The sequence below is a fragment of the Gopherus flavomarginatus genome, chromosome 1, assembly GCF_025201925.1.
Source record: "Gopherus flavomarginatus isolate rGopFla2 chromosome 1, rGopFla2.mat.asm, whole genome shotgun sequence".
In the NCBI taxonomy this organism is placed as follows: domain Eukaryota; kingdom Metazoa; phylum Chordata; order Testudines; family Testudinidae; genus Gopherus; species Gopherus flavomarginatus.
In genome coordinates, this window is record NC_066617.1 from 100523617 (window position 1) to 100550904 (window position 27288).

A 27288-nucleotide genomic window follows, 5' to 3' on the forward strand; every position below is an offset into this window, starting at 1 on the left:
GTCTGTGCAATTCTTATCTTTTAATGATCATTCCACCCTGCGGCTTGTTTGGGTTTTTACACAAGAGGCCAGAGTTCAAAACCCCAGGACACTGTATGTGCTGGGCAACCCCTGCTCTCCCCGCTTCTGGTTGGGGGCAGCTAGGATGCAGAAATCTGCCCCCCTGAAACGGTGCAGCTGAGTGACCCCTGGGAGCGCTACAGGCTGGGAGAAGATGCTGAAGACCCACACTAAGGCTTCTCTCCAGAGCCTCAGCCCCTCACAGAGACCTGTTTGCCAGGTCCTGAGTATGAGACTTGGGAGGTAGAAGAGCAAAGCCGTTACCCTGGCCCAACGGTATAGTATCAAAGTACACCATTTCTCCTTGTCCCCACCAAACCACCTTGGCTTCCTGCAACCCATTGTCAATGTACACATATATATACATTGATGACTCCAAACTATTAATGCTGTCTTCAGGGGCACAGTGTGGGGGACCCTGGAATGACGGTGCAGAGAGGGCTCCCCAGTGCAAGGGGTCACGTCCCTTGGGCTCTGGTTTCACCCAGTGACGACCTCTTCATGGTCACAGGCCTCTCACTTCTCAGGTTTACTTGCACAGAAGAGATGCAGCTGGCTCTTGAAGTCTGCTGCTGGCTTGGATAATCCTGGGGGGAGGAAACCTTCTTGGGATTCTCCCAGAAGAGCTCATAGGCCTGCTGCCCAGCTCAATGGCTGGGGAGGGAGTCTGAGAAACCAGACATCTGCAGGACTGTCCTGGCCAAGTCTGGGGGCTGGAGACCCCTGCAGCTTGTCCAACGTGAGGAGGCTAGTGTGAGGCATATATAAGGCTATGTCTTGTCATAGAGCCTCTGTCAGTTCAAGTGTGGGAGAGGCTGTGCCCATAGCCCCGGCCTCCAGATCCACGTCCGCATCAACCTACTCCCCTTCAGATTTGAACTCTTGGATTGGAAAGAGAGGAGCCAAATGGGGCTTGTCAGCCTGTCAGTCACCTTCTGGCCAGTCAGGAGGTAGGGGAAGGTGCTGGTCCCTGAGCAACCTTCGCTGATAGAGCCCAATGGGGGAGGATATGGCCCAGCGATTAAAGATCATCTCGGCAGCAACGAGTGGGCTGGGAGCTGGCTCAGTTTTTGCTGGCGATCTTTTTCTTACGGGCTGAGACCAGGTCATAGAAGGGATCCTGGGTGATGCTGGTCCTGGAGAGAGGAGGAATGAGAGAGAGATTCAGGGCTGGGAAACGACATGGAAAACCACAAGGATCTCTCTGAACCTACAAACAATGGACTGCCTCTCTCCCCAGAACAGGGGATCTGCAGGCCCCTTAGCAGCACCTGGAGCCTCCAGCTAGTGTAGTCAGGCTTTGCAGGCCAGAGGAGGAGCCTGAAGGTTCACTGCAAGGGCCTCCAGGCCCTAGATGGCTAATGCACTGGAGCAATAGGGGTGGAGAGGCGAGGGGGTCAGGGATGCTCACAGGTGTGAACATTTATCTCCCTGGGGGCGATGCCCCTCTGCTCCCTTGCATGTGAAATCACTGCTGCCCAAGTGCCCCAGAGAGGCAAGGTGAGGCCTCCAGGTCTGCATGCTGGCACGGCATTGCCATTCATCTCTCTGCCCGCCAGCACACCGCAGGCAGCTCTGGCCTCTGCTAGTGCCATGTCTCCCCTGACCTGAGCTCATTCCACCCCATTTCACCCTGCCTGGAGGGGTCCTCTCATCTCCCTCAGGGCTAGTCCCCTCACCGTATTGCCTCAATCCACAGGTCGCGTTCCTCTGGTGTGGCTGCCGAGATCTTGTAGGACTGGTGCTTGCCTTCTACCACCTTCCCATCCCCGTCTGTCTTGCAGGCTTTGATCTTCTGCCCCTTGCAGTTGGGATTGAAGAGCTCCAAGCAGTTCTGCAGGGAGAGACATGGAGGGAGTCAGGCAGTAAATCCATTGTTCCAGGGGCCTAGCTGTGGGAGGTCATGCTAAAGGAGTATGCAGAGGTGGCAGTGGGCTTGTCTGTTCCTGAACTGGGGCCAGGACTTTGCCTGTCATGCTCTGGGGATCTCCGCACTGTTGATTTAGATTCCAGTAGCTCAGAGACTTCACAAGTGAAAACCACAACACTCTGCACTCAGTGACTCCTGCACCGCCGTGGCCACCAAACCATGTTTTACAGAGAGAGAGAGAACAATGGCCGAGACTCTGGAAAACACCCTGTGGTTTGTGCTGCACCCCACGCAGCCTACCAGAAGCAGTTATTCAGGAACACTGCCTAACAGCTTTTGGGCACCTCTGACAGGACAGCATCACCTGTCATACTGCCACCAGCACTGGCTATGCACAAGGGACAGACAGAAAGGGGGGGCAGGTTGAGGTAATCTTTCTTGGGGAACCTCCCTAACAGCACAGCGCTAATTCTTACTCATAGACTTTAAGTCCAGAAGGGACCATCATGATAATCAATTCTGAACTCTTGCACATTGCAGGCCACAGAACCTTGCTCACCCACTCCTGTAATGGACCCCTAACCTCTGGCTGAGTTACTGGAGTCCCCAAATCATGCTTAAAGACTTCAAGTTACAGAGAATCCACCATTTACACTAGTTTAAACCTGCAAGTTACCCCTGCCCTACGCTGCAGAGGAAGGCAAAAAAAACCCAACGTCTCTGCCAATTTGACCCGGGGGAAAATTCCTTCCTGACCCTAAATAAGGAGATCAGTTAGACACTGAGCAAGGCCCACCAGACAGATAGCTGTGAAAGAATCCAGTGTAGTAGCTCAGAGCCCTCCCCATCTAGCGTCCCATCACCAGCCATTGGAGAGATTTGCTGCTAGCAGACGCAGATCGGCTACATGCCATTGTAGGCAGTCCTTTCATACCATCCCCCCTGCCTCCCTAAAGCTCAGTCCTGAAGCCAGTTACTTTTTTTGCCCCCACTGCTCCCCCTGAAAGGCTGTTCCAGAACTTTACTCCTCTGATGGTAAGGAATCTTCGTTTAATTTCAAGTCTAAACTTGTCGCAGGCCAGTTTATACACTTCCTCCAAAGTAGCACACTATCGCACAAACTCCTGATGATGGAACCAAATCTAGAGCTGGGCAGAGAAGGGTTGTTTCGTTTTGTGGAGGATTCCAATATTTCAAAATCTGGTTCCATTCAAACTCAGAACAAAACCTAGACATTTCAGCAGTGTCCATGAAAGGGAAAGCCCGGGGTCCCTGACTCCGAGACAATCTGCCCACCAAGTGAGCTGGAGAGATGCTCGGTGGGTGAGCTGGCAGGATGCCAGGCAGGTTTCAAAAGCTGCCTGGTTTCTGGAGGAACTCTGTCCACATCGAACCATCGCCACAGAATGTTTCAGTTTCAACTAGTTGGCAAATTCCCATGAAAAACTTCACTGGAATTTTTCCACCCTGCTCTAACGAACCATAACTTCCTGGCCTGAAGTCAAGACCCCTGTGCCTTGAGCAATCAGGTCTTGTTCCAGCCCCTGCTCCAGTGTACCAGTAGCTGCTATAGAGAGGGACAGGACTGACAATGGGCAACTCAAACGTACTTAGTTTGATACTGATCTTCCACTGGTGTAACCCAAGTAAAGGGCCACTGACTCACGTGTTACTCCTGGTCTACAGCAGCGTAACAAAGACTAGAACTGCAACCTCGACGACAACCTCAGCAGAGAGGTCAAGCACTGAGCAGGCTATGAGGAATGAACGCCTTCTGCCACCCATAGTGGCAGCCCCTCCTAGATAGACCTGAAGCACATCAGCAGGACTAAGGTGTGTGGGAAGTTTATCCTGCCGCTGCCCTTGCTGTGCCTGTGCCTGTCCCTGTCTTGGGGGTAAAGGGAGGGCTGGGTCTCTGCAACTGTTGATCCTGTGTTTCTCACCTGCAGTCATGCCGCGCTTGAAAGAGAATCTGCCTGAGGCTGGGTCTTGGGGTGGGGCAGTTCAGACACTCCGCCCTCCAAGACAGCAGAGTGCTGCCTGGGACAATGCCGCTGAGCGGGGCAGGAGGAGTTAAACCTGCTAGTGTCTCTGATGACATATGCTTGTCCCGGTACCAAACAGTGGAGACTTACTGGCTTTTTGGGGTCCTCCACCTTCCGAACTGATAGATTCTCCAGGGGGATGATCCCCAGAGGTTCTTTATCCTGGAAGCCAACGAGAAGCAGGTATGAGGGTCTGACATGTTTCCAGCACCCAGACCAATGACGTGTTGCTCCCCATTGCCCTGGCATGCACCCCAGAGCATTATGGCAAAGCAGGCCCCTCAACACAAACACACTAGCAAATCAAAGGGGCGCTTGGAGCCCATGGCTATAGCTGGCCAGAGTTCTGACTGACAGAATGTACCATGGTGTTGATTCTAATCAGTCTGGAATGGCAGCTGTGGGTCACAGCTTGGGGCGAGGGTTGGGAATGGTGGGGCTCAGTCTGACCGCAGTTCGGGGTGACAGAGTAGGGTGTATCCCCATCCCTCATTACCCCTGGAAAATACAGACCTCCTGGGAGAGAACTGCTTGACTGCAGTGCAGCCTTACCGTGGTGTATTCAAAGTAGTACAGGCAGTTGTCAGTCAGAATGAACCAACGGCGCTTCCAGGTCTTCACCCGGCCTCCTAGGGGCAGCAAGATTCAAAATATGTCGGTCCCCTCAGCTCCCCCACACCCCCCTGAGGATTAGTGCCCAGGGGTATAACCTCCATCCCATGCTGAACGCACCCCCAGAACTGGGGGGAGGGAAGGCATCCTTCTCAGCAGACTGGCTTTGGGAGGTGCAGGCGTGGGCTGGCTAGAAAACAGCCGGTAGGTTTGAACACCAGGGGTCAGGCTCAACCCGCGGCAGCAGAAGGAAAGGCGGCTGCTGCAGACCTCCACAGGGTTGCATAGGAAACTCTTGGGGTGATGCTCATAGTGGTGAGCTGCACAAGGAGGCATTTGGTACCTAGTTTAAGGAGCCAGCCCTCACGGCTGGGGTTGAAGAAAGTGTGCGTGAGGTCATTCCCATCATCTTCCGGGATGGAAAATGGCTCGTTCTTGATGCTCTCGAACAGATTCTGCTCCACAGAAAGAGGGAGAGAAATTAAAAAGCTGGCATAGGGTGACTTGACTTAACTCACTGATGTTCCCTACATATGGATGGATAGGGGTTGCTGGCTATGCAGTACCCCTTAATGCTCATCTCACAGGGACAAAATGGGAGCGGTATGTGTGCGCTCAACATCTCTGTGCCGAAACAGCCCTAGTTACCTATGCGCATGCACACACACACTCACGCACACGTATGCCCATGTGGACAGCATGCTATTTTGCACAGACACGCACAAGTGCAGAGGGGAGCAATGAGAAGCAGACACACCCACGTGTGAGCTACCAGGCACACCCCAGTACATTGCACAGCTGTGGGAGGGGGATTCTGGTTTCTCGTCCTGTATAGGGATGACACTGTGCTACTGGGATTTGACATGATTTATTACGCAAAGTTATGAGTAAGAGGTTCCTGCAACTTCCTCCAAACAGCCGTCAGGAAGTGACATGATGCCAGAAAGCTGAGATCTTCCCACTGAGGGAGGAGTGGGGCAGAGAGGTGCTACACAAAGCCAAGGCTGGTACTTGGGTAGGTGGGTGTCATGAGCAGGACACAGTCGACACAGGGTGCTGAATGCCAAATCATCACTGTGGCCTGTATGAGCCCGCTGATGCCAACCGGCAAAGGGTGCATGGTTATGTAACAATAAATCCCAGCAGGCCTGACAAACTCACTACACCCAACACACGGCTGTCAGAATATTTAGCCAAACACCGTCTTGTAAGGTATCATATGAAAACTGGTGCCACGCTGGTCATGAAGATCATTGTGTGATGTGTGTATGGGTTGTGTATAAAGAGTTGTGTATGGGCACTGGCAATATGTTCTTACAATATGTTGTGGAGGCAGTAGATGAGCAAGCCTGCCTTGGAGAAAGGAATGTGGCTTTACCTGCCAGCATGGCTCAAGCTTTGAGACAACAGCATGACTTGATCACAAGCAAAGGCCAAGGAAAGTACATTTGCCTCCAAAATGAGCGAGCCAACTGAGAAAGCAAATTGACCAGAGGATGAGGAGTGCGCTTATCGCCTGCACCCTGAAGAACAAGCAGCTGAGGAAAGGAGCCTGAGGTTACTTTTCAGAGAATACATTTCAAAGGTTTTTTGGACTATAAAAAGAAGCAAGGGCACTTCTTTGTTATCCATCACTTAAGGGACAAAGGGGGAAGCACGCTCTGACCCTGCCTGTGAACCATGGGTCCTCCTGCCTGAGAGGCTGGGGATGCAGATAGCTTGATGAAGGTGCGAATGAAAGCTGCTGAGGCAGATCCCTGCTTGCTAAGGTTAAGTTTGAGTCACTAGAAAACGTGTGCTTTTTGTGTTGTTTGTACCCATCTCTTTTCCTCCTGCTTAGGATCTCTTCAGTCTCTGTTCTGTGTTCAGACACTTGGGCTTGGCTTTACTACACACCATCTCAGTGCTGTGTATTAAGGTGAACAGTGTGTCCCTCAGTGAGCCAGCTGGCTGATGTGGATTCTTTCTCTTTGGAGGCAGCAGCAGACTTGGTATTTCTGTGGGCATCCAGGGCTGGGGCTAGTTCCTGCAGAGGAACACTTTCCTGGGGGCTTGGGAACAGGTTCACTGAATGTTACCAGCAAGGCCAGGTTAAGACTGGCAGAGGGATAACACAGTGGTTTAGAGTTCTGGGCACCCCAAGAAAGAGCTACAATTGCAGCACTGGGCAGGGCCCCTCTCCACAGGCTAAACCTGAGCAGGAGACACTAGACTAGTGGTTCTCAGACTTTTGTACTGGTGCCCCCTTTCACACAGCAAGCCTCTAAGTGCGACTCCCCATATAAATTAAAAACACTTTTTAATATATTTAACACCATTATAAATGCTGGAGGCAAAGCAGGGTTTGGGGTGGAGGCTGACACTCGTGACCCCCCATGTAATAACCTTGTGACCACCTGAGGGGTCCCAACCCCCAGTTTGAGAACCGCTGCACTTGACCTCCCCCCTGCCAGGCATTGTGTGAGAAGGGCGGAGCTGTCATGTTGCCTTCCCTGAGGAGCAGCCATGCAGTGGCTGGTCTCCACAGCTTTGCATGGGAGAAGCAAGCTACTCACACACCGCTTCGTGGCTGCCAGTGCAGGCCAGCGGCAGCATTTGGTCTCTTAGGGCCAGACTTTCTGCCTCCATTTAGGCCCCTGAACAAGGGCCACAGGGTGCTGCTCTGCTCTTTTGGAAACCTGGCCATTAAGGCTCTTCCTTGCCCAAGCCTAACGACTCCCTCTCTTAAGTATGGATTCCCGTCTGATCTGGGTACTGATCCTGCCAAGGGAGCCAGGAAGTGAACCTGCAGGGGGGGCCACCAGGATCCTCAGCAGAGGGAGGTCCAGCGAGAGGGAGAATGGCCCCCGAGCAATACAGGAATTCACCAGGTAAAATAAATCCCTTGAGGCTTTCCGAGGCTAAGGCCAGGGGCACAAGGCCATTTGAGATTAGAGAAACCTGAGCTACAAATAGCACAAAAGAGACACCAGAGTCCTTCCTTGAGCAAACGCCCCCCAGTGAAGACACATGGCAATCGCAGAGCCAGGCTCTGAGACCCTTATTCATGTCAGCACCTTACTCCGCAAGTTGTTTCCCAGAAGTCAATGGGGATGTTCCTGGGTGCTACTCATTGTGAGTAAGGTGTTCAGAATTTGGCCCACAATGACATCATCATCATCATCATCATCATCATCATCATATTCATCTTGATGCCCCAGATGTACACACACCATGCCCTGAACAGCTTACAGACAAAGGCTGGGGCTAAGGGACTCTTGGCAAGTTGCTGGGCGTTGGGTGCCTTGCTCCCATTGAAAGACCCAGCCCAACAAAGGCAGGCATGCTCACACAGAGATATACACTTGCAGACACGCACCACCCACACACCCTGACAGATACACTCACCGCTAACCACACTTGCAAAGGCGCACGCAACCCTCGCAGATTCGTTCTCTCGCTCTGTCGTATACACACACACACATACACTTGCTCATACACACACCACACACTCTCCGCCCCACACTCTCCTGGTCTGCAGCACACCCTGGCCAGCAAGGCCACATTGGCAGGCTCTCTCCAATGTGCCTTCCCCGTTCATGGGCCAAAGCACATTCTCTCATCTTCCAGACACCCATACCCACCTCCTGGAGCAACTCTGCTCCCCCAGCATAGGAGAGTCCACTTATTCCTCCTTCCTCAGCAGCTGGGTTACTAGGGTTGCCAACTTTCTACTCACACAAAACCGAACACCCTTGCACCGACCCTCCTCCGAGGCCCTGTCCCTGCTCACTCCGCTGCCCCCACTGTCACTCACTCTCCCCACCCTCACTCACTTGCTCATTTTCACAGGCTGGCTCAGGGGGTTGGGGTGTGGGAGGGGGTGAGGGCACTGGCTGGGGGTGCGGGCTACAGGGTGGGGCTGGGGATGAGGGACTTGGGGTGCAGGAGGGGGCTCCGTGCTGGGGGGTGGAACCAAGGGGTTTGAACTCAAAGTATGGGAGGGGGCGCTGGGCTGAGGCAGGGGATTGGAGTATGGGAGAGGGTACTGAATCTGGGCTCGGGATGTGGGTTCTGAGGTGGGGCCAGAAATGAGGGGTTCAGGGTGCTGTAGGGGGATCTGGGCTGGGGCAGGAAGTTGGGGTGCGGGGGGTGAGGGCTCCAGCTGGGGGTGCAGACTCTGGGGTGGGGCTGGGGATGAGGGGTTTGGGGTGCAGGAGGGTGCTCCAGGCTGAGATCGAGGGGTTTGGAGGGCGGGAGGGGGATCACAGTTGGGGAAGAAGGGCAGGGATGCAGAGTGGATGAGGGGGGCAGACTCTGGGAGGCACTTACCTCGGGCCGCTCCCGGAAGCAGCGGCATGTCCTCCCTACGTCTCCTATACGGAGGCGCAGCCAGGCGGCTCTGTGCACTGCCCTGTCCGCAGGTGCCACCCCCGCAGATCCCATTGGCCATGTGGTTCCCAGCCAATGGGAGCTGTGGAGCTGGTGCTTGGAGTGGGGACTGCGTGCAGAGTCCCCTGGCTGCATCTATGCCTAGGAGCCACGGTGGGACATACTGGCTGCTTCCGGGAGCCATGCGGAACCACAGTAGACAAGGAGTCTGCCTTAATCTGTCTGTGCCGCCAACCCAGACTTTTAATGGTTCCGATAAGAAACTAGACACCTGACAACCTTGTGGGATGATATACCTTGAGCCCAGCAGGCCTTTGTCTCCTTGCACTCTCAGAGCCACTTAGGAGGGAGGAATACATGGACTCTCCCACTCATGGGAACTATGGATGCTCCAGGAAGGGACCACCTAGAAATCGGCATGATGCCCCAGGGAGAGGTATCAATGATTCCTTTGGCTGGGTCGGGTATTTCTCCCAGCTCAGCACCCAGCAGCAGGCCAGGCGAGCAGGCCGGAGAACTTACCCGCAGAAGCTCTTCAGGCAGGTCCCCTCCATTGTTGATGCCTCGATTCATGGCCACGAACCTCTCGAAAGGGGGCTTGTCCTTCACGTTGGGGTTGTGCAGGCTGGTGTTCAGCATGATGACGGAGAAGGAGAGCACGTAGCACGTATCTGCCGGTGAGCGAGAGAGTGCAGAGGGGTGTGGGTGCCTGGCAGCATTGCCACTCCAGACACCCCAGCAGGGGGAACTGTGCCCCTGGGGTTCTGGGGGGAAGTGGGTGGGAGGTTTCTCCATTCCCATTGAGACTCTAAAAGGGTTCCATCTGCAGTGGGAGGAGGCTGTCTCACTTTGCCTGAGATCTGCTAATGGCCCTTCGATTGCCTGTTCCTTTGCTCTCCAGTACTGACCGCTTGGATCCCATGGAGCCCTTGGAAAGTGGGGGAGGGTGCTCATTTAATTTTAAATGAAGCTTCTTAAATTTTTTAAAAACCTTATTTACTTTACATACAACAATAGTTTAGTTATATATTATAGACTTATTGAAAGAGACCTTCTAAAAACGTTAATATGTATTACTGGCACTCGAAACCTTAAATTAGAGTGAATAAATGAAGACTCAGCACACCACTTCTGAAAGGTTGCCAACCCCTGGCTTAGTCAGTCGGTCCCCAGCCTGTAGAAGTGCATGGGATTCTTCCATCCTAAGTGCAGGACTCTGTACTTGTCCTTGTTGAAGCTCATTAGATTTCTTTTGGCCCAATCCTCTAATTTGTCTAGGTCACTCTGGACCCTCTCCCTACCCTCCAGCATATCTATCTCTCCCCCCCGCTTAGTGTCATCCACGAACTTGCTAAGGGTGAAATCCATCCCATCATCCAGATCATTAACGATCCCCAGCTGAGGTCAATCCATGTAGACTTCATTGGCTTCCCCGCAGTTGAGTGGGTTCACGCCAGCTGTGGACATGGCCCCTTGGGTTTCTGTCAGTGAAATGGAGAGCAGCATTGTCCCTTGTCTCTAGAAAAAACACCTACAGGTAGGAACTGGCAGAAGTGATATGGGACCGGGGCCAAATCACCTGACCTAAGGGAAACTAAAGCTGGAGGTGCCACATCTACTGTTCAAACACTACTTTCATGTCTCCACTTTGGCAAACATCTGGCAGCTCATTCCCACTCCCCGCCTCTGCAGCTACCTGTTGACTGGAAGACTCCTGGGTTACACTGGCAGTACCAGTTGGCGAAGGCCTCCATCATCCGATCAATCTTCTGGGCCTCCCCGGGCAGCCGGAAGCTCCACAGGAACTGCCTGCAAGGACACCGGGCCCGTGGGCTAGTCACAGAATGACCAGGCAGGCTCCATGCCCCTAATGCACAGGGGCACCCTCCTTCCTCCCATGGACATGTGGGTGTCCTCCCTCCACACAGGGAAGGCAACAGGACATCCTTAGGTGCAACAGGGGCCCCTTTCTTCCCAAGAAGGCTGCAATGGGACACCCAGCCTAGGACCCAGGCAGCTTTCCCCTCAGCACCCAATGGGACACCCAGCCTGGGAAACAGGGAACCCTTCTCTCGGCTCCTAGGACAACAACTAGACACCGTCCCTCAGAAACAGGGACACTCCCCCAAAACAAGGGAGCAGGACAGGACACCTGCTCAAGAGCCCGGGGCCTCTCTCCCCATCTCATGGGTGACAGCAGGATGCTCTCTTAGCAAACGGGGACCTCTCTCCCCACTGCACAGCCTCAAACGAGACGCCTCCCCCAAGGATACAGGCTCCCTCTGCTGCTAGTGCACAAGATGAGAAGCCTGCATGGGCAATGTGAGAGCTCAATGAGATGCCCTTGAAACGGGGGAGGGAAGGTGTCCCTCTCCCACAGCACATGGCCACTACCCAGGTGGCCACCTCTGGAAACAGCTGGTCCTCTCTCCCCATGGGACACCCCAGGAAGAAGGAGGGGGGGCAACCTATGACAGAGTAGGATACACTCTTATGACATATAGGTGATTCTTCCCTAACACAGGGAACCGCAGCAAGATGCCCCCCAGGGAAATGGGGGTCATGCTCCCCAACGCACCGCACAGCAATGGGACACCACTCCGAGAGGTGGCTTCCCCTGCATTGGTGCAGTTGGACACCCAAGTATGAAAATGGGGGCGGGGATTCCCTCCAAGACGAATGCTTGGGAAGCTCCTTCCCCGCTCTGGCGTGTGTTCGCTTGCTTTCGCAGCAAGGCCTGAGCACCCACTCCCAGGCCTCTGCTGCTCTCTGCCTGGGTGCTCACTCACCTTAGTGCCTGCACCAGGTTGAGGTTGGCGAACGGGTGGCATTCCACAAAGGCCTGAAGGATCTGCAGGTTCGCCGGGTCCCTGGTAGAGGAAACAGGGCCGAGTGGGAGGATGTGGGGAGAGAAGGAGACTGTGACTCAGTGCTTTATGATGCAGCCTTTCTATGTGACCTAGAGCAGAGCTGGGCTCAGACCTCTCAGAGTTCTGATTTCCCCAGGAACATCTCTGCGCACTTCCTTTCCCTGCTTTCCAAATTCAGCTCCCTTTCCCCCCACAAAAACACACCAGGACCTTTGGCAAGATTGTTACACTGATGCCTTGTCTGCACCGGGGGTTCACCCTAAGTACAGCCATCAGCACCAGTGCAGCTGCCCCAGTGCTAACCCCTTGCATCTATAGGGCACCAGCCGGAACCTAAGCTATTCACGGCTCATCTCCCTTTCAAGCAGGGCCGAGCTCCCTCAGTTCAAGTGGCAGCTCTGCCTGTCTATGCTAGGGACTGCTCCAGTACAGCTGCACTGGCGGCTGATGTTGGGTCTGACCCCCACTGTAGACAAGGCCAAAGAGAGTTAGATCAGGTAGGGGAGGCTCACCTCTCTCCCAGGTAATCTCCGATGGCTGTCTTGTTCAGGCCTTCTCCCTTGTAGAGGAACCGGGCGATCTCTCGCAAGTCTGAGGACAGCACCTTGTGCTCGGTCAAGTACTGGATCCCCTGGGGGAAGAGTACACCCTGGCTGTGAGTGAGGGGGTTCTGGGGGGGGCCAGGGAAGGGCAATTTAATGGGGGTTCAGCCCGACCATCTCAGGACATCATGTTTCCCCAGCTCTGCAGGCCTCCTCCCAAATCCAGCTACTCCCCCTCCCCCTCGGAACACAGCTGGGGAGCACACAGCCAGACTTGCTATCTGAATCCCTCCCCTCATGTTCCACATAGGAGCCAATGTTGTACCCATCCTGGCCTGGCCTGGGACACCTACTGTGGGGGAGCTGCCAGGTTCCTGAGCAGAGCTGTGCAGAGAATGGAAATTCCGTTTCAAGTAGGATTTTGAGATTTCAAAGTTTGTCTTGGTTTCGATCCAATGGAACCCGAAAATTTCAAAATTTCCCACAGAAGAAAATGACACCTCCCCCTTTCCCCCCAGATTCATTTTGGGTTGATCAAAATGTTTTGTGCCCACAAAATTGGTTTGGTTCCATTCTGACTTTTTTTAAAAAGGCAGATTCTATTATAATGTACGGCATCATGCACAGTTTAAACCATTCCAAAAGGAAACATCTTTTCGAAAGGAAAAATGGAAACGTTCCATTCTGAATGTGTCCAAATGGGGTGTTTCGACACCATCAGCACTCCCCTCTTTCCCCCCCCACACGCCTTTTTACTCTGAAACAGAATTTCGATGAAATCGACATGATTTTGTGACGTGTTTTGATTTCAACAGAGCTGTGTTTTCCAATGGAAAATAGCCCCCTCTAAGTTTTTCCAACCAGCTCAATCCCAAAGTTGCACTCACTGCCCCCCTCCTGCCCCACAACCCCTGGGCGGAGTCCGCACTCTATGGGTGCAGTCCCCTCAGCACACAGGGGCCAGCACAAAGACCAAGCATCACTAAAGTCCCACTGAAGGGCTCAAAACAGGGCTTGATTTAACTCTACATAAAAGACTGTAAGGGGCCGGATTGCTGGGTGGGATGTAAACAGAGAGAAGTCCTAATGCTGGTTTGCTGGTGTTCTGGAGTGAATGTCACCCAGACTGTTCTCCTCCTTTGGTGGGCTGGCGGGTATTGCCAGCAATTGCTGTGATGGTACTGAAGTGTAGAGGCAGTGCTAGCCCACTGGGGGCCCTAAGCAGGAATTCTTCCCCCCCTCCCATACAACCATCATAAAAAGGGAATACGGGGTCCCGTTGAGCTGATCGAGGCCCTAAGCAATTGCTTAGTCTGCCGAGTACTGGCTCTGCTGGAGGGTCCTCTTTTGCATCCCAGTGGGAGGGGCTGGAGGCATGATGGAAAGTTGGTCAGAGCAGCAGAAGCTGAGCTGGAGCCAGAGAGACGGTTGCTGTGGTTAAAATGATGGGGGCTGATATTACTGTTGTAGCTTGTGGTTTTCTTTGCTAAGCACAGACTGAGTGGTCCAGCAGAGCGGGGGAGGGGACAGAAAGCGGCCTTTAGGTCTCTTCTTGTTATTCACATTCACCTCTGCCTTTTCACACTGCTCTGAGTCTCCTGCTAGTGGGGTGGGGCGTGTGGGTTGCGCTGGGGGCGGGGGGGGGGGGGTTGGGGGGAGTTATCCAGCAGGTGGGAAACCCGGATTTGCTTTGCAGACTCTCATGCCCAGGCCAGCAGCAGAGGCAGCCTGGCTTGGCTGGGCCTGCTTTGAGTGCGAGAAAGCCTCACATCCTGTTGGGTGACCTCCCTCCCTACCCAGGCAACCCAGGAATAGGTTTTAGAGAAATCTATAGGTGAGAAAGCCTGGACTGGGGGCTCTCCGGATTTGTGCTCCCTGGACGGACAGAAGAGTCAGTAGTTGGATTAAGTCTGGCTCTGTCTCTCCTCCTTCCATTTCTCTTCTGCTTTAGGGGTGCTTTGATTGACACGTGTCAGCACAATGTGTCATGGGAAGGCACCATTGCTCAGAGCTCTCAGAAGATATTGTGGCACGGGGCGTTGCCTGATAGTGCTATGTCGGGCTGAGAAACCAGCCTACCCTCACCACATCGCCAGTTCCTGGGACCCACCCAGCATGTGTCTGCCCCGATGGCAGAATGAATGTCTTTGGAGTGGGTAACTTGCATCTGAGCTGTAGTAAAGAGGGGTCCATATGGGATGGCAACAAGTGGCAGTTGGAACAGTACACTTTACCTTTGTAGGGTCCATGTTGAATTTCTTCCGGCCCATGCACAGATCTTTGTCCCTCTGGACCAATTTGCTGCAGATGCAAAGGTGGAGAATGAAGCCTGGCACAAAGAGAAGCAGCCAGCTGTATTCCCCTCAAAGGATGGGGCAGGAGGAGGGCTCCCAACAGGAGTTTCCGGATCTCAGCTCTGGCTTGCTCCAGGGCCGAGAAGAGAAGCCACTCACTCTCGCCTGCCTGTGTCCATCCTAAGGCAGGGGGTGTTAATCCCCATGGAGACTGGAATCTCTGAAGGGGCTGGTGTTTTACTGAACTCACTGCTCTCTAGTAAAGAGAAATCTATGAAAGAGAGAGAGTGCGCAAGCCAGCTGTCTCCATCATTTCCCCTGTGCCCAGAAAGATTCCTCTCTCCTGGGTCATGAGCCAAACCCCATTGATGTCAATGGAAAGGCTCCAGCTAGGGCATTAAAGCAGGCCCCTGGTTCTTTCTCCACCCTGAAGAAGAGCCATGCCACCTATGCACCAGAGGAACAACCATGCAATCGCCACCTCCCTGCAGGCACATGGCTGGATCCTCACCTCTCTTCTGTGCTTTGGAAGCAATCTATCTCCGCAAACACTTGTGCAATCTCCTCCTTCAGCTTCTGTGGGAGGAAGAGACGGGGGGTGAGAGCGACCTAGGGGATGGAAGAGAGACCAGATGTCTCACTTCACCTCTGGGTGGCTGCCAAGCCCTGCTGGCATGGGCAGGGCCAGCCCAGTTCACTGGCCATTGTAATGGGACCAGCCAGGGTGTCTTATCAAAAAGGGCACTGATCTCAGGTCGCCTTCTCCATCCATGTTGGACACCGGCTGAAGGCGGGAGTGGGGAGCAAATGTTCTGACACCTACTGTCAAATGTGTCTGAAAAGTTGAGTGCAGACAGAGCCAGGGAGCAAGAGAACAGGGACCCATGTCTGGGTCTGCTCTGGAATGTATCGCGGGTGCTGCGCCGTGCCCCTTTGCCTGCTGTAGCCCGGCCACGCAGCCGGGAAAGGTGTGCAGAGAGGCAGTGGAATCAGCTACCAAGCAGGGGGAGTCACCTGGGAGTTGGGTGTGCCAGAGGGAGCTGCTTGTGCCCCTGTCATTCAGCAGTTGCCGCACCGACTGATGAGCTGGTGGGGCTGCTCCTCACTATATTCTATCATTTATTCTAACATGGAATTCAGCTCCTTTGGACACTTCATAGCTCCCGGCCCCTAATTGGTTGTCTCTGGGTTACAAAGGGAGCCAAGTTCTTGGGGTTCTCTCCATGCCTCTGTTTCCCCTCCCACCCTTTGCTTGGCTAGTTGATTGTGATTTTAAGCCCTTCCCTGTGAACATGTTTGTACAGCATCTAGCACAATGGATCCCTGAGCTTGGCTACTGTGATACAAATTATTTACTGTTATTATTCCTATTTCCTAGCACTATCCTTCAGCTGCTCAAGAGGCAATTTGAGATCTCCCAGCTGTTTAACCCCAGTGATAATGCACCAAGATTGCTGGAGAAATTCCCAAGGGGATGAATCTCCATTCTGGGACCCTGTTACCTAGGCACCTCCTGCCTCAGTGGGCAGTGACTGGTTACCAACCAGTTTTGGGGAGATGATAGACTCAGACTATTGGCCCATCTAGTCCAGGATCTTGTCTCCTGTCACACTGGGTCAGCCCTCTGGTCCATCTACTCAGGTTTCCTGCCTCCTACGTTGGCAGTGGTACGGCAAACAAACAATGCACATGGACAGTTGTGTGAAGTTGTACCTGGAACGGGGGAGGGGGCTTGCATTCCTGACTCTATGGCAATCACTTCACACCACAAAGCACGAGATGGGTTTATCATCTGGTAGCACTTGGCTTAATCTTCTGTCCTAGTCAAGGCACTCATCACCTGGGCATCTGGGCACCTGCAGATCATGGGCCAGCTCCTCAGCTGATGTAAATCAACATAGCTCCATCGTTCTGGCTCAATAAGCTCTTCAAGGTGTGATGCTGGCAGGCCAGGTGCCAGCTCATGTCAAGGCTCCTAGGCCTTACTGAACACTGACAAATGCATAGCTGGAAACCAGTCTGGCTCACTTGAGTATTAGTATTGTTAAAATGGGTATTAGATTTAGAGAGATGTGTTTGGACTTTATGGAAAGCTTGTGAGTTGCCGCATGCATTAATCTCACTGGCAATATCTGTACCCCATGCTATGAGGTAATATTTAAGTGTTTGCTATGAAACTGGAAACCCCCAGAGTCAGGAAAGAAGCATTACCAAGCACGAAATACTAGTTTACCACAAGAGGTGTTATCTCCTGTCCAACAGAAGAAGGCCCATAGACACCAGATGAACCACCATGGAACATCAGTGGACAAAAGACTTTGCTGATTGTTCCCCCCCACACCCATGAAGAGAGACTTGCACAAACCCTCATCCCATCACAGTCTGAACTCTGGGGGAAGGGAATAAAAATCCCTGACCAGAAGGATTTTTATCACTGGGTTCTTGGAATTTGGAGAGGACAGGATTTCTAAGCATAAGCAAGGGATCCCCAAACTGTTTAGCTGGATTAACTCTAAAGGACAGCTAGCACTTCAACATTACAGCAGCTTCTATTTTTGAAACCTATGATTGTAACTCATGTGTGTTTACCTGCTTTAACCTTGTCACACCTCCCTTATTTATTTTTCCCAGTTAATAAACTTTTAGTCAGTTTAATATAGGTGGGGCCCTACCAAATTCACGGTCTATTCTGGTCAATTTCACGGCCAGAGAGATTTTAAATGGGTCAATTTCACAATTTCAGATGTTTACATCTGAAATTTCGGAGTTTGCAACCATGGGGGTCCCCACCCAAAAGGGGATCATGGGGGATGAGAGGGGTTGCAAAGTTGTAGGTGGGTCCCAAGATGGCCACCTTCGCTTCTGTGCTACCTTCAGAGCTGGGCTCTAAAGGCAGCACCCTCCCAGCTTCCTGCAGTCAGAGGAGGTTCCCGGAGGTGGAGGTGGGTAGGATGTCCCCCAATGCTGCTGGGAGCGCCCCAGCTGGGGGCTCTTAGCTGCTAGTCCATGCCAGGGACAGATTAAAGCAGGGGCCCTTGGCCAACTTGTGGGCCCACCAGGAAAAATGGGTGCCCCAGCCCTGGAAGAAGTGCCAGGGCAGAAACCCCTCCCAGGTCACCCCGAGTCCCAGCAGGAGCCGCAGGGGAAGAAGCCCCGAGCCTAAGTGCCCCGACTGCAGCCGCAGGGCTGAAGCCTCGAGCCCAGACTGCCCCAAGCTCCAGCTGCAGTGGGAGGGCGGACGGAAGCCCAGGGCCCAGGTTGCTCCAGCTGCAGCTGCTGTGAGCGAAAGCTCCCAGCCTGGCAGAAGCCTGCGGGAGGAAGCCCCGAGCTTGGCGCCTGGTGCTGCGGCAGGAGCTGTGGCGGGGAGGGGGGGAATGGAAGCCTGGAGCTCAGCTTCTGGACTGCTGCACTGCAGAAGTGAGGGTGTACCACTCTCATTTCTGTGCTGCCTCTGGAGATGGGCCTGACTTCCCCACCAAAAGCGGCTGTGCAGGGGAAGGACAACTTCTGTCCCTTCCCAGTGCAGCTGGACTAGCAGCTAGGAGCCCTGGGCTCCTAGCAGCAGGGGAGATCAGTTTTCTTGGGGGAGGGCTGATTTCATGGTCCGTGACACGTTTTCACGGCAGTGAAATTGGTAAGGCCCTAAATATAGGATTGGCTAAAAGCATTGTCGTTGGTGTTGGGTTTAAGGTACAAATGACCTGTAGTAAGTAACTGGTCCTTTGGGACTGACAGTAACCTGAATATTGTGATTTTTGGTGTGAGAGACCATCTGTCACAAAGGCAGGCTTGTCTGGGTGGCAAGATAGACTGAAGTGCCCAAGAGGATTGTCTGTGACTCCATGTTAAGGCTGTTCTAGTGCCTGTGGAATTCACAGTAGATGGGTGGTTAAATCTAATGACAGAAACACACAACCAGTTTGGGGGTTGTGTTCTGGTTGACACTTGTATTCATGAGCCACTCCAGACAGCTTAACATAGGGCAGGGGCTCAGATGCCATGACAATGGGCATGGAATAGAACAGAAACTATCTGTTTTGGTTTTGTACACAGCCATGCACAGCTGTGGTACTAGACAAGTAATACATGCTAATTAATAGTAACTCCACATATTGAGACAGCTGCTGTAAATTGGCATAGATTCCATTCATGTCAACAAAGCTACCTCCATTTATCCCAGCTAAGGATCTGGGCTGCTAGTAATATTGCTCATAAAGTTCGCCAGCCTTTTCAAAATGTCCAGTTATAGTGTTTGCTTTGATGATCTCTTGCAACGGGGAGTTCCCCAGGCTGGATGCTGCTTATTGGTGGGACTGATGCCATTTGAACCTCAGCATTCCAGCTCTGATGGTGCTTGGGAAAGTATCTCCTGCCAGGCCAGGGAACTGTTCTAGATGGGATGAGATGTTTGTAAAGAGTTCCCCCAGAGAGCAGGTTCTGGGAAGACCTGTCTGTCCAGAGATGGGCAAGGGCGGAGTGGCCCATACCTGAATGTCCTCCAGGAGTGCCATCCTGTGCTGCTTGATGGTGTTTATTTCAGACTCTTCAGCCTCGCTCAGATCAGATGTCCCTGGAAATACAATAGGGAAAATGAATGCCAGTGAGAACGGGAGTTGTCTCAGGGCAAGCGGAGCCCCACAACATTGTAGGCAGGACAAAGGAACCCCTGCCATTCCAGTCCTGAGCTGCTCCTGCCCGTAATAGTCTGCCATGGCACCTCCCTCCTGCCCTGCACCCTGCCCTCCTATTCCAGTCCTGGGACCCAATCCCAGTTCTGCCAATGTTCCTCCTGATCCTGCATCACCCCCTGACACACCAGTCCTGGGCACCATACCTCAATGCCAGTGTCCCTCAGCTCTGATCTTGCAACAATCCCTCTGTTTCACTCCCAGGACTCTCCTAAGTAGCAGTGTTCAATCTTGCTACATTTTATTTTGTGGTTTCTCATACAAACGAGCTTCTTTCACGAGCAATATCAGGACAAATGAACTTGATAAAGCAGTGACCTAAATACAAAATCTAACCCGATCAAAAGTCATTGGCTTGATCTCTCTCGATCTCTCAGAAATTCAAGCTCTTCTATTAAATGCAGAAACAGATGCAAGAAACAAATGCAAACGGGACACAGAGAAATGATTTAAGAGAGGGTCTAAGTTGATGCCATTTTGAGGGGAGGGAATTTGGGGGGTTCATCAGAGGAAGAGGAGTAATGGGGCTGGGAAAATATTCCAATGACCACAGGCTAAACACAGATGTAACTAGCGCTGCTCTTGCTTCCTCTCTTCTTTACAGGAAGACAAGTGATGACAGAGATGAGAAGACCACAGAATGATTCATAAAAGACCTAGAAGAAGAAATGGAGCCACAGCAGACCAGCTAAATACACTCCGGCCAGAGCACAGCATTCAGCAAGAATCAGAGGAGAAATAGGAAGCTGCAGCAGCAGAAACAGAGTCCATGTCAGCGGCAAGGGAAGGCATGGAGTTCAGGGGAGCCACAGATCAACCCACGTGCACTGCCTTGTCGAGAGCTCTCATTTAGCCCCAGGCCAGGAGCTTCTCTGTAGGCAAACACCTTCCCTGCCCCTGCCCCTGCGTCAGGTCAGTCCAGCAGGTATCCTGCTCCGTTGGTGCACACACCAAATCCCCTGAGCCTCCCGTGTCTGGGAGGAAAGGGGAAGTCTCACCAGCTGTCTTGGAAACTCTCTTAGTGTGCCTTGCACACACGGAACAATGTCTAAAAATAGGGTGGAAAAGGGGAAGGAATCAGCTGTGGCGGGGAAAGAAAAGAGAAGGGGGAGAAAGAACAGTGATCTCAGAGCACAGGGGCTTGTTTCCTGCAGCGTCCCAGAAGAGTGAGGGATGGGGCAGTCCCATTAGAGTCTTACCACATGTTCTCAAGCCCCCCAGTGCTGCTCACTGACTTCTGGTTTCCTTCCACGCTTTGCATGCCCTGGGGATGCCCAACACAGACTAAGGGGGCAGAGTCACTCCAAGCAGTAGCCCTTACCCAGCTTCCTGCAGACAGATGTACACATGCGCACAAATTGCCTTGACTGAGTTGAGGCCACTGAGACTGGAGACAGCTGCATGGATGGGAGCTTGGAACCTAGGGCTGGGAAGGAGCATATCCCCCAACTCTGGAGGTAGCCTTGGTGGAGACCTGGGGGAAGCTGCATTGTCCAAGTCGCCATTCAACACAGGTAGGATGGGAAAATGCCTGCTCTCATAGACTCGTAGATGCAAAGACCAGAAAGCTAACCATCATGACCAGCTAATCTGATTTCCTGCCCACCACATACCACAGAACCTCACCTACCCACTCCTGTAGTGGACCCATGACCTCTGGCTGAGTTACTGAAGCCCTCAAATCTTGATTTAAAGACTTCAGATTACAGAGAATCCACCATTTACTCTAGTTCAAACCTGCAGGTGACCCGCACCGCACATTGCTGAGGAAGGTAATCGCCCCCCCACAGGCTCTGCCAATCTGATCCAGAGGGAAAATTCTTTCCTGACCACAAATATGGCGATCAGTTAGACCCTGATCATGTGGGCAAGACCCACCAGCCAAACACCTGGGAGAGAATTCTCTGTAGAACTCAGAGCTGCCCCCCATCTAGTGTCCCACCATTAGCCATCGGAGAGATTTGCTAATAGCGGTCATGGATGGGACATATGACATTGTAGGCAACCTCATCGTACCATCCCCTGCATAAACTTATCAAGCTCAGTCTTAAAACCAGTTAGGGTTTTTGCCCCCCCTGCTCCCCCTGAAAGGCTGTTCCAGAACTTCACGCCTCTGATGGTTAGAAACCTTTGTCTCATTTCTAGCCTAAATTTATTGATAGCCAGTTTATATCCATTTGTTCTTGTACCAGCATGAGCCTTTCACTTAAATAACTCCTCTCTCTCCCTGGTGTTTGCCCCTGTGAAGTGTTTATAGGAAGCACTTTGTTAAGTTAAGCAAGTCAAGCTCCTTAAGTCTCCACTCAGGAGGCTGGTTCTCCACTCTTCTGATCATTCCAGTAGCCCTTCTCTGCACCAGTTTGAATCTATCTTTCTTAAACATAGGAGACCAGAACTGCACACACTATTCCAGATGCGGTCTGACCAGTGCCTTGTATAATGGTACTAACACTTGCCTATCTCTACTGGAAACACCTTCCCTCATGCATCCTAGGGCTGCATTAGCAATCTGTGACAACCAGACCTGCAGGCTTGACAAGTGAATTATGACGGCTTACTGCCTGGCAAACGGGCTGCCTAACTCCAATTCAAAATCCCAGCCCCAATCCTGTACCGAGTGCAGCTCAAAAGGGGAAAGGGGCAAAGGTGGTTTGATGTCACTTTTATGTCCCCTTATACCAGGATCAACAAGAGACCAGGCCAGCCCCTGGTGCAAGCAAGAACAGCCTCAGGGCTGCTACGATCTTTGCCTAGGGCTGTTCGGGCAGCCAGGGAGCAGTGGCGGTGGGGGGGGCACATATTCCCTAGCCTTGCCCCCAGCTGTGCTCCATACTTTCATGGCTGTGGTGCTGTAACAGCTGATGTGCTGCTACGGATGGGCTGCATCACTTGGGAGTATCTTCCACTGACCAGTGAAGCCGGCACTACGGCTGCTTTGCTTTGGTAAAACAGCTTAAAGCATGCAGCGACCCAAGGATCTGGCCCCCAGAGGACATCCACTGACCCACGTGGCCAAGCTGAGGCTGGAAATAACAGGGCTCCCTCTCCTTGTGAATGCTGCCAAACAGCCAAAGAAACATACGAATCCCCTGCCTGCCTTGTTGATAGTGTTTATAAATAATTTGCACTTAAAAAAAAAAAACCTGACTGGAAGAGAAAAAGGTAGACAAATGTAAGGGGACTCTTGTCCCCTTACTAAAACTGAGTGGGGATGTTTTGGTTGGCTAGCTCCCAGTGCCAAGGGGAAATCAGGTTCCTGAGACTGACCATCCCCAGGAACAATGGGGTGAGGCCAATGCTCCAGATCAGCCTGATTGACAGGGCGGGCAGGTCAATCAGGGAGTCAGGAGGCCGGGGGAGTGGGTCCCGTCTTCTATGTGAGCTGGAATTGCCTGGGTCAGACAGAGTGGGGCCGAGCTAAGGAGAAAGCAGGGGCCCAAGCTGAGCTGGAGAGCAGAGCTGTTCCAGCCAGAGGGGCCAGAAAAGCAGCCCTGTGCTGGGAGCAGAGCTGCAGCCCCAAAGCCAGAGCACTGCCCAGAGAGCAGACCTGCCCTGGGAGCAGAGCTGCAGCAACCAGAGCCAGAGGGGCCAGAGAAGCAGCCCAGGGAGCTGGAGGCAGAGCAGCAGCAGCAGCCGTGCTAAGGCAGAGTGGGGCAGTCCAGAGCTGGGTGTGGTGAGCAGCTGGGGAGTGTGTGGGGGGACCCTGGGCAGTGGCCCCAGTGCAGGGAGATGCCTCAGCCAAGAGGCCTTGCAGGTCAGACTTGGAGGCAGATTGTAACCCCAATGGGGAGGGGGTGACGCTGGGAAGAAGGGTCCTGCCACCTAGAGCCTGAGAGCATGTGGCCACTGCCAGAGCAGGTATCTGACCTGCAGCATCCCTGCAGCACAGCCAGGGCCTGAGACAGAGGCCTGGGACTTGTGAGGAACAGACTGAACTTCCCTGACATTCCAGAGACACTTGTTGTGACGTCCCCATGTCACAGAGCAGGGTGACATGTTTTCCTTTAACCTTTCCTATTTTTTCCTTATTTTTTAAAATTGATTGCTGTTTAATTAATTGTATTTGATTTGAACTGTATGTAATGATCAGTGGGTCAGGGAAGCATCCAGTGCAAGAAGAGCACCCTGGAGTGGGGTCACCCTAGCCTCTGCCCTAAGTGACCATGACACGGTTGGGGGTCGAGCCCCCCAGGAATCCTGGGCCCAGCCTTGTTGGGGTTATGAGGACTCTGCCACACAGGAGAGTGGAAGGGGAGCCCTTGAGGTCAGGCAGGCCTCTGGGTAAAGGAAGTGGGTGCGAGGACTCAGATCCTTTCGCTAGTCCATTTCACTGGGATAGTGTATAAGCCAGGAAAGTTCCCCACAATAGCAGGATCATTCCCCTGCTTACACAAAGATGGGGGCAGACTGAGTCAGACATGGAAGGGGAGACAAGGGGAATAAAGATGTGAGTGAGCAAGAAATGGGGCAGTGGGTCAGATTTACAAAGGGATTTTGGTACCTGAAGATGCAGAGAGGCGTCTAGTGGGATTTTCAGAAGCACCTAAGCAGGTGAGGTGCCTAACTCCAATTGGAAGTAACTTAATAAGTATGTGATTTTAATGTATGCACCTCTCTTGCATTGTGCTTCCCTAGCAAGCATCCCAAACCTCTGCATTTTGGTAGCGGAGACACAAGATGACTAGTTTGAGTCCTTTGTTGCCTGCTTTGGATTCTGTAGTTAAATCGGTGGGGAAAGGAGAGAAAATAACCTAAAATTCACCCTTTTGCCCACAAAATCCTGCAATGAGCCAGAATCGAGTGGTTTATTTGAAGAACTGTCCATTGAATCAATTGAATGGCTAAATGAGGGCAATTATCCTACTTAGATTATAAGCTCATTGGGGCATGGGCCGTCTTTTGATTCAGTGTTTGTACAGCGCCTAGCATAATGGGGTCCTGGTGCATGCCTAGTGCTCCTAGGCACTGTGATAATAAATAATAAAAATGTACATCAGCTGCAGTGCAGGCAGCAGGCCTCTATTTTCCCAACAGCAGAGGAGGTTGACAGCAGCACAATGGTTCCCCTTTTTTTCATTCCCTGCTTTTATAGAAAATGGAGCCTGGGAACTTGGGAAAGGAGAGTCCCAGCGGATCTTCGCACTGGCCCTCTCCAATACCTTAAAGATGAGCCTGGGCATAGCACTGCCATCACAGGGTGAAGAAGTTCACATCTGGTTCAGAGGACCCACACAGAGTCTAGGCACTAGCTAAGTTCCACGTAAGCCCTATGTTGAGGACTTAACTGGGACATAAATGATGCATAGCCCATGTCTGGGCCCTCTGCCCAGGGGTAAATTTCACCCACACTGAACAGGAATTAGTTAAATCAAGTCCAATGCACCAGTGAGTCAGTGCCCCAAAAGGTATCATCAACTCCTATCATCTCCCCTAGACAGGCTCAGACCCGTATTTTCAAACCTCATCTCCAGCGTGGATGGTGCAAATTTGGTTACCACACAGCACACATGCCAAATAATGAACACAATGATTTAACTAGTCAGACCCACTAAAAACCACATACTGTAGCTAGGCATCTAAATGCATACCGCTGCAAACACGAACAACTCCACCTGCAATTTCCTCCCTCCATCAGTAATGGGTACAAAACTGTGCTGGCAATACTAGAAGTCAGGCTAAATGCAGGATTCACAATATACAGGCCTTTGGTCTACCTCGGTATGAGGCTGAGTTTACAGCCAATGAGAGCTAGTAGCAGACCCTGGAGCTCCTCACCTGCCTCCTTGCATGGATCCCTCTCCCAGCCTCACCACTGTTCTGATTCTGACATGATCATCTCACCATACTCCTTGCTGTGAGCACGGGCACCATTGCACAGCCCAGCTCATGGCCCTGCTGGCATAGCTCTCTCCCACATAGGGACACACAAGATGAGGTCGCTCACCTCACCCCCGCCCCGCCACCTTTCAGACTTGCCCTGTCAGTTATCTGTGAAGGAGGAGAGGAAGTCGAACATTTTCTCCACAGAAACAGACAATGGGCTTGATTCCCTGGAGCTGGCCCAGAGAGGTGCAAAAGGCATGCCCCAGCACCAGCAGGTGTCACTGCGCCCCAGTGGGATTCACTCCAGGCAGAGGACAAGGGAGTATTCACACCCCCACCCCTCACTGGGTCATGCCATGGGCTGGGCAACCTTAAACTGCAGAAGCTTCCTCACTGAAAGCTGCTGAAGGGACACACTCGATCAGGGCAAACTCTTGGCCTCCTGACCGCGCCTCCTCCCCAGGCAGCACAGCTGACTTTTGAACCGGTGCCAGGCAGCTGTGGGTCCCCAGCCAGGGCGGGGTTGTGGGTGGGTATCTTTCACTGCTCCAAAGACCTCAAGGCAGATTTCCTGCCAATGAAGACCTTTCCCCAGATGTCTGCCAGTGTCAAACTAAGCCCAAAGACCAATAGTTCAGATCAGCAATAAAATCATAGGCCTAGATATATCCATGGGAACCACAAAAATACGACTACACTAAAGCTGCTCAGGGCGAGGACTTTTTGTGTGTTTGTACAGCACCTAGCACTGTGGCCCCTAGTTTACAATCGGGGCCTCAGGCACTACTGCAGTACAAAGCACAACAATATTAATAATGTCAAGTAGCTCACTGCGGCAATTAACAATATTAGAGCAACCATATTTTCGTGCTGGACAACCAGTTTTGAGATCCATCTTTTCCTTGGACAATTGACCTTGCCAGCATGAGGTGAGCCAGGATCCTTTTCTCTGTCGGCTCCCCTCTTGTTGCTCACCACTTACCAAACCAGGAAATAAGTTTTTTATCTCGGTCATCGCCTCTCGGCTACTTCTGTCTTTCTAGCTTCTGTTGGAGTCTGTCGTGTTTCTGTGGTTCGCAGGGATACGTCCAGGTCTATGATTTTATTGCTGAGCTGAGCTGCTGGTCTTTGGGCTCCCTCTCCCACTCGCACCATTTCCAGCTGTTGGGGAGAGGGCAATAGCTGTGGGCCATTCCCTGTCTCCTCTGTCAGGGGGCTGATTTACTGTTACTGTGCCTCACAGGCAGTGATTAACATCAGTGACATGCACTGCCCAATCAGAATGCTGGGGGTTACACACACTCACTTTGCACTAGCCCCAGCTGGGGCAGGGAAATGAAGGCTTTCACAATTTCGCTCTTGAACTCGCAAGTCATGCTTTTGCACCTCTGTTCCTGTCACACCGAGGCTGCATCAAAGGAATCTGTTTATAGTCAGAGCACCAGGCACCTCTGGTGCCCCAGGCTGGGCCTGGCCCTGGCATACTCCATGCCTGTTTGTTATCTAGCTAGTCTGAGGGTCACTGACATGAGGGATTTAAACTTTCCTCCTCAGAGATGTCCTGTCTGTACAAAGCTCAGTAAGGCTTTACCCTGGTCCAATTAATGTCAGTGGGTCGTCTCCCAGTGACATCTGCAGGGAGCTGGATCAGGTCCTGAATAACTGGGAGGGATGGAGGGAGGTGAAAACAGCACAACACCTGCAAGCTATAAATCCCACCCAAAGCATCTGGGGAACTCCTCGTCTCTCCTTTCCTCCCTAGCACCGCACTCCAGCTGGTGACACTGCCCTGCTGGAGCCTAGTGGGTTAGCAACACTTGCAGCAACAAGACAGGAGAAGGACTTACCGGTGGGACAAACGTCCATCCTGAGACCTGCTGAAAAGAGAATTCTTTCAACAGCCGTCAGTTTCTCTTTCCCCACTGCTCTTGTGATTCCTTCCACAATTAGCACTACTTCAGCCCAGTAGCTAAAAGTGTTTCAGCTGGACGGCTGCGTTGTTTCGAGGCTCCACCCCCACCTCCTCCTTATATTGCTCATATTAGTGACGGCGGCAGTGATGAACTCATGTTTCTCAGAGCATACAAACCTTTCTGGGTTACTTCCTAAAAAT

General features: G+C 52.4%; 1 protein-coding gene across 2 annotated transcripts; it reads right to left on the reverse strand.

Annotated features, from left to right (window-relative positions):
* On the reverse strand, window positions 1-27153 carry CYTH4 (cytohesin 4). Of its 2 annotated transcripts, none has more exons than XM_050927016.1 (13): window positions 27023-27153; window positions 19152-19234; window positions 15176-15240; window positions 14605-14671; window positions 12341-12459; window positions 11748-11828; window positions 10655-10767; window positions 9481-9629; window positions 4931-5042; window positions 4528-4604; window positions 4066-4137; window positions 1740-1894; window positions 1-1196 (listed from the first exon to the last, which is right to left on the reverse strand). In XM_050927016.1, the coding sequence occupies exons 1-13, from the start codon at window positions 27039-27041 to the stop codon at window positions 1124-1126; spliced, it is 1185 nt and encodes a 394-aa protein (XP_050782973.1). In that variant the 5' UTR covers window positions 27042-27153; the 3' UTR covers window positions 1-1123. The 2 variants fall into 2 exon arrangements, with proteins under 2 accessions (XP_050782973.1, XP_050782982.1); XM_050927025.1 differs by lacking the exon at window positions 27023-27153 and adding an exon at window positions 26158-26323.
* Between the last annotated feature and the right edge of the window lie 135 nt (window positions 27154-27288).

Coding starts and splice junctions, on each gene's coding strand:
- CYTH4 (XM_050927016.1), bottom strand. Junction 9,630..10,654: donor AGGAGTCTTCCAGTCAACAG/GTAGCTGCAGAG, acceptor GCTCACCGGCAG/ATACGTGCTACGTGCTCTCC. Junction 5,043..9,480: donor TGCCTGAAGAGCTTCTGCGG/GTAAGTTCTCCG, acceptor TCTGTGGAGCAG/AATCTGTTCGAGAGCATCAA.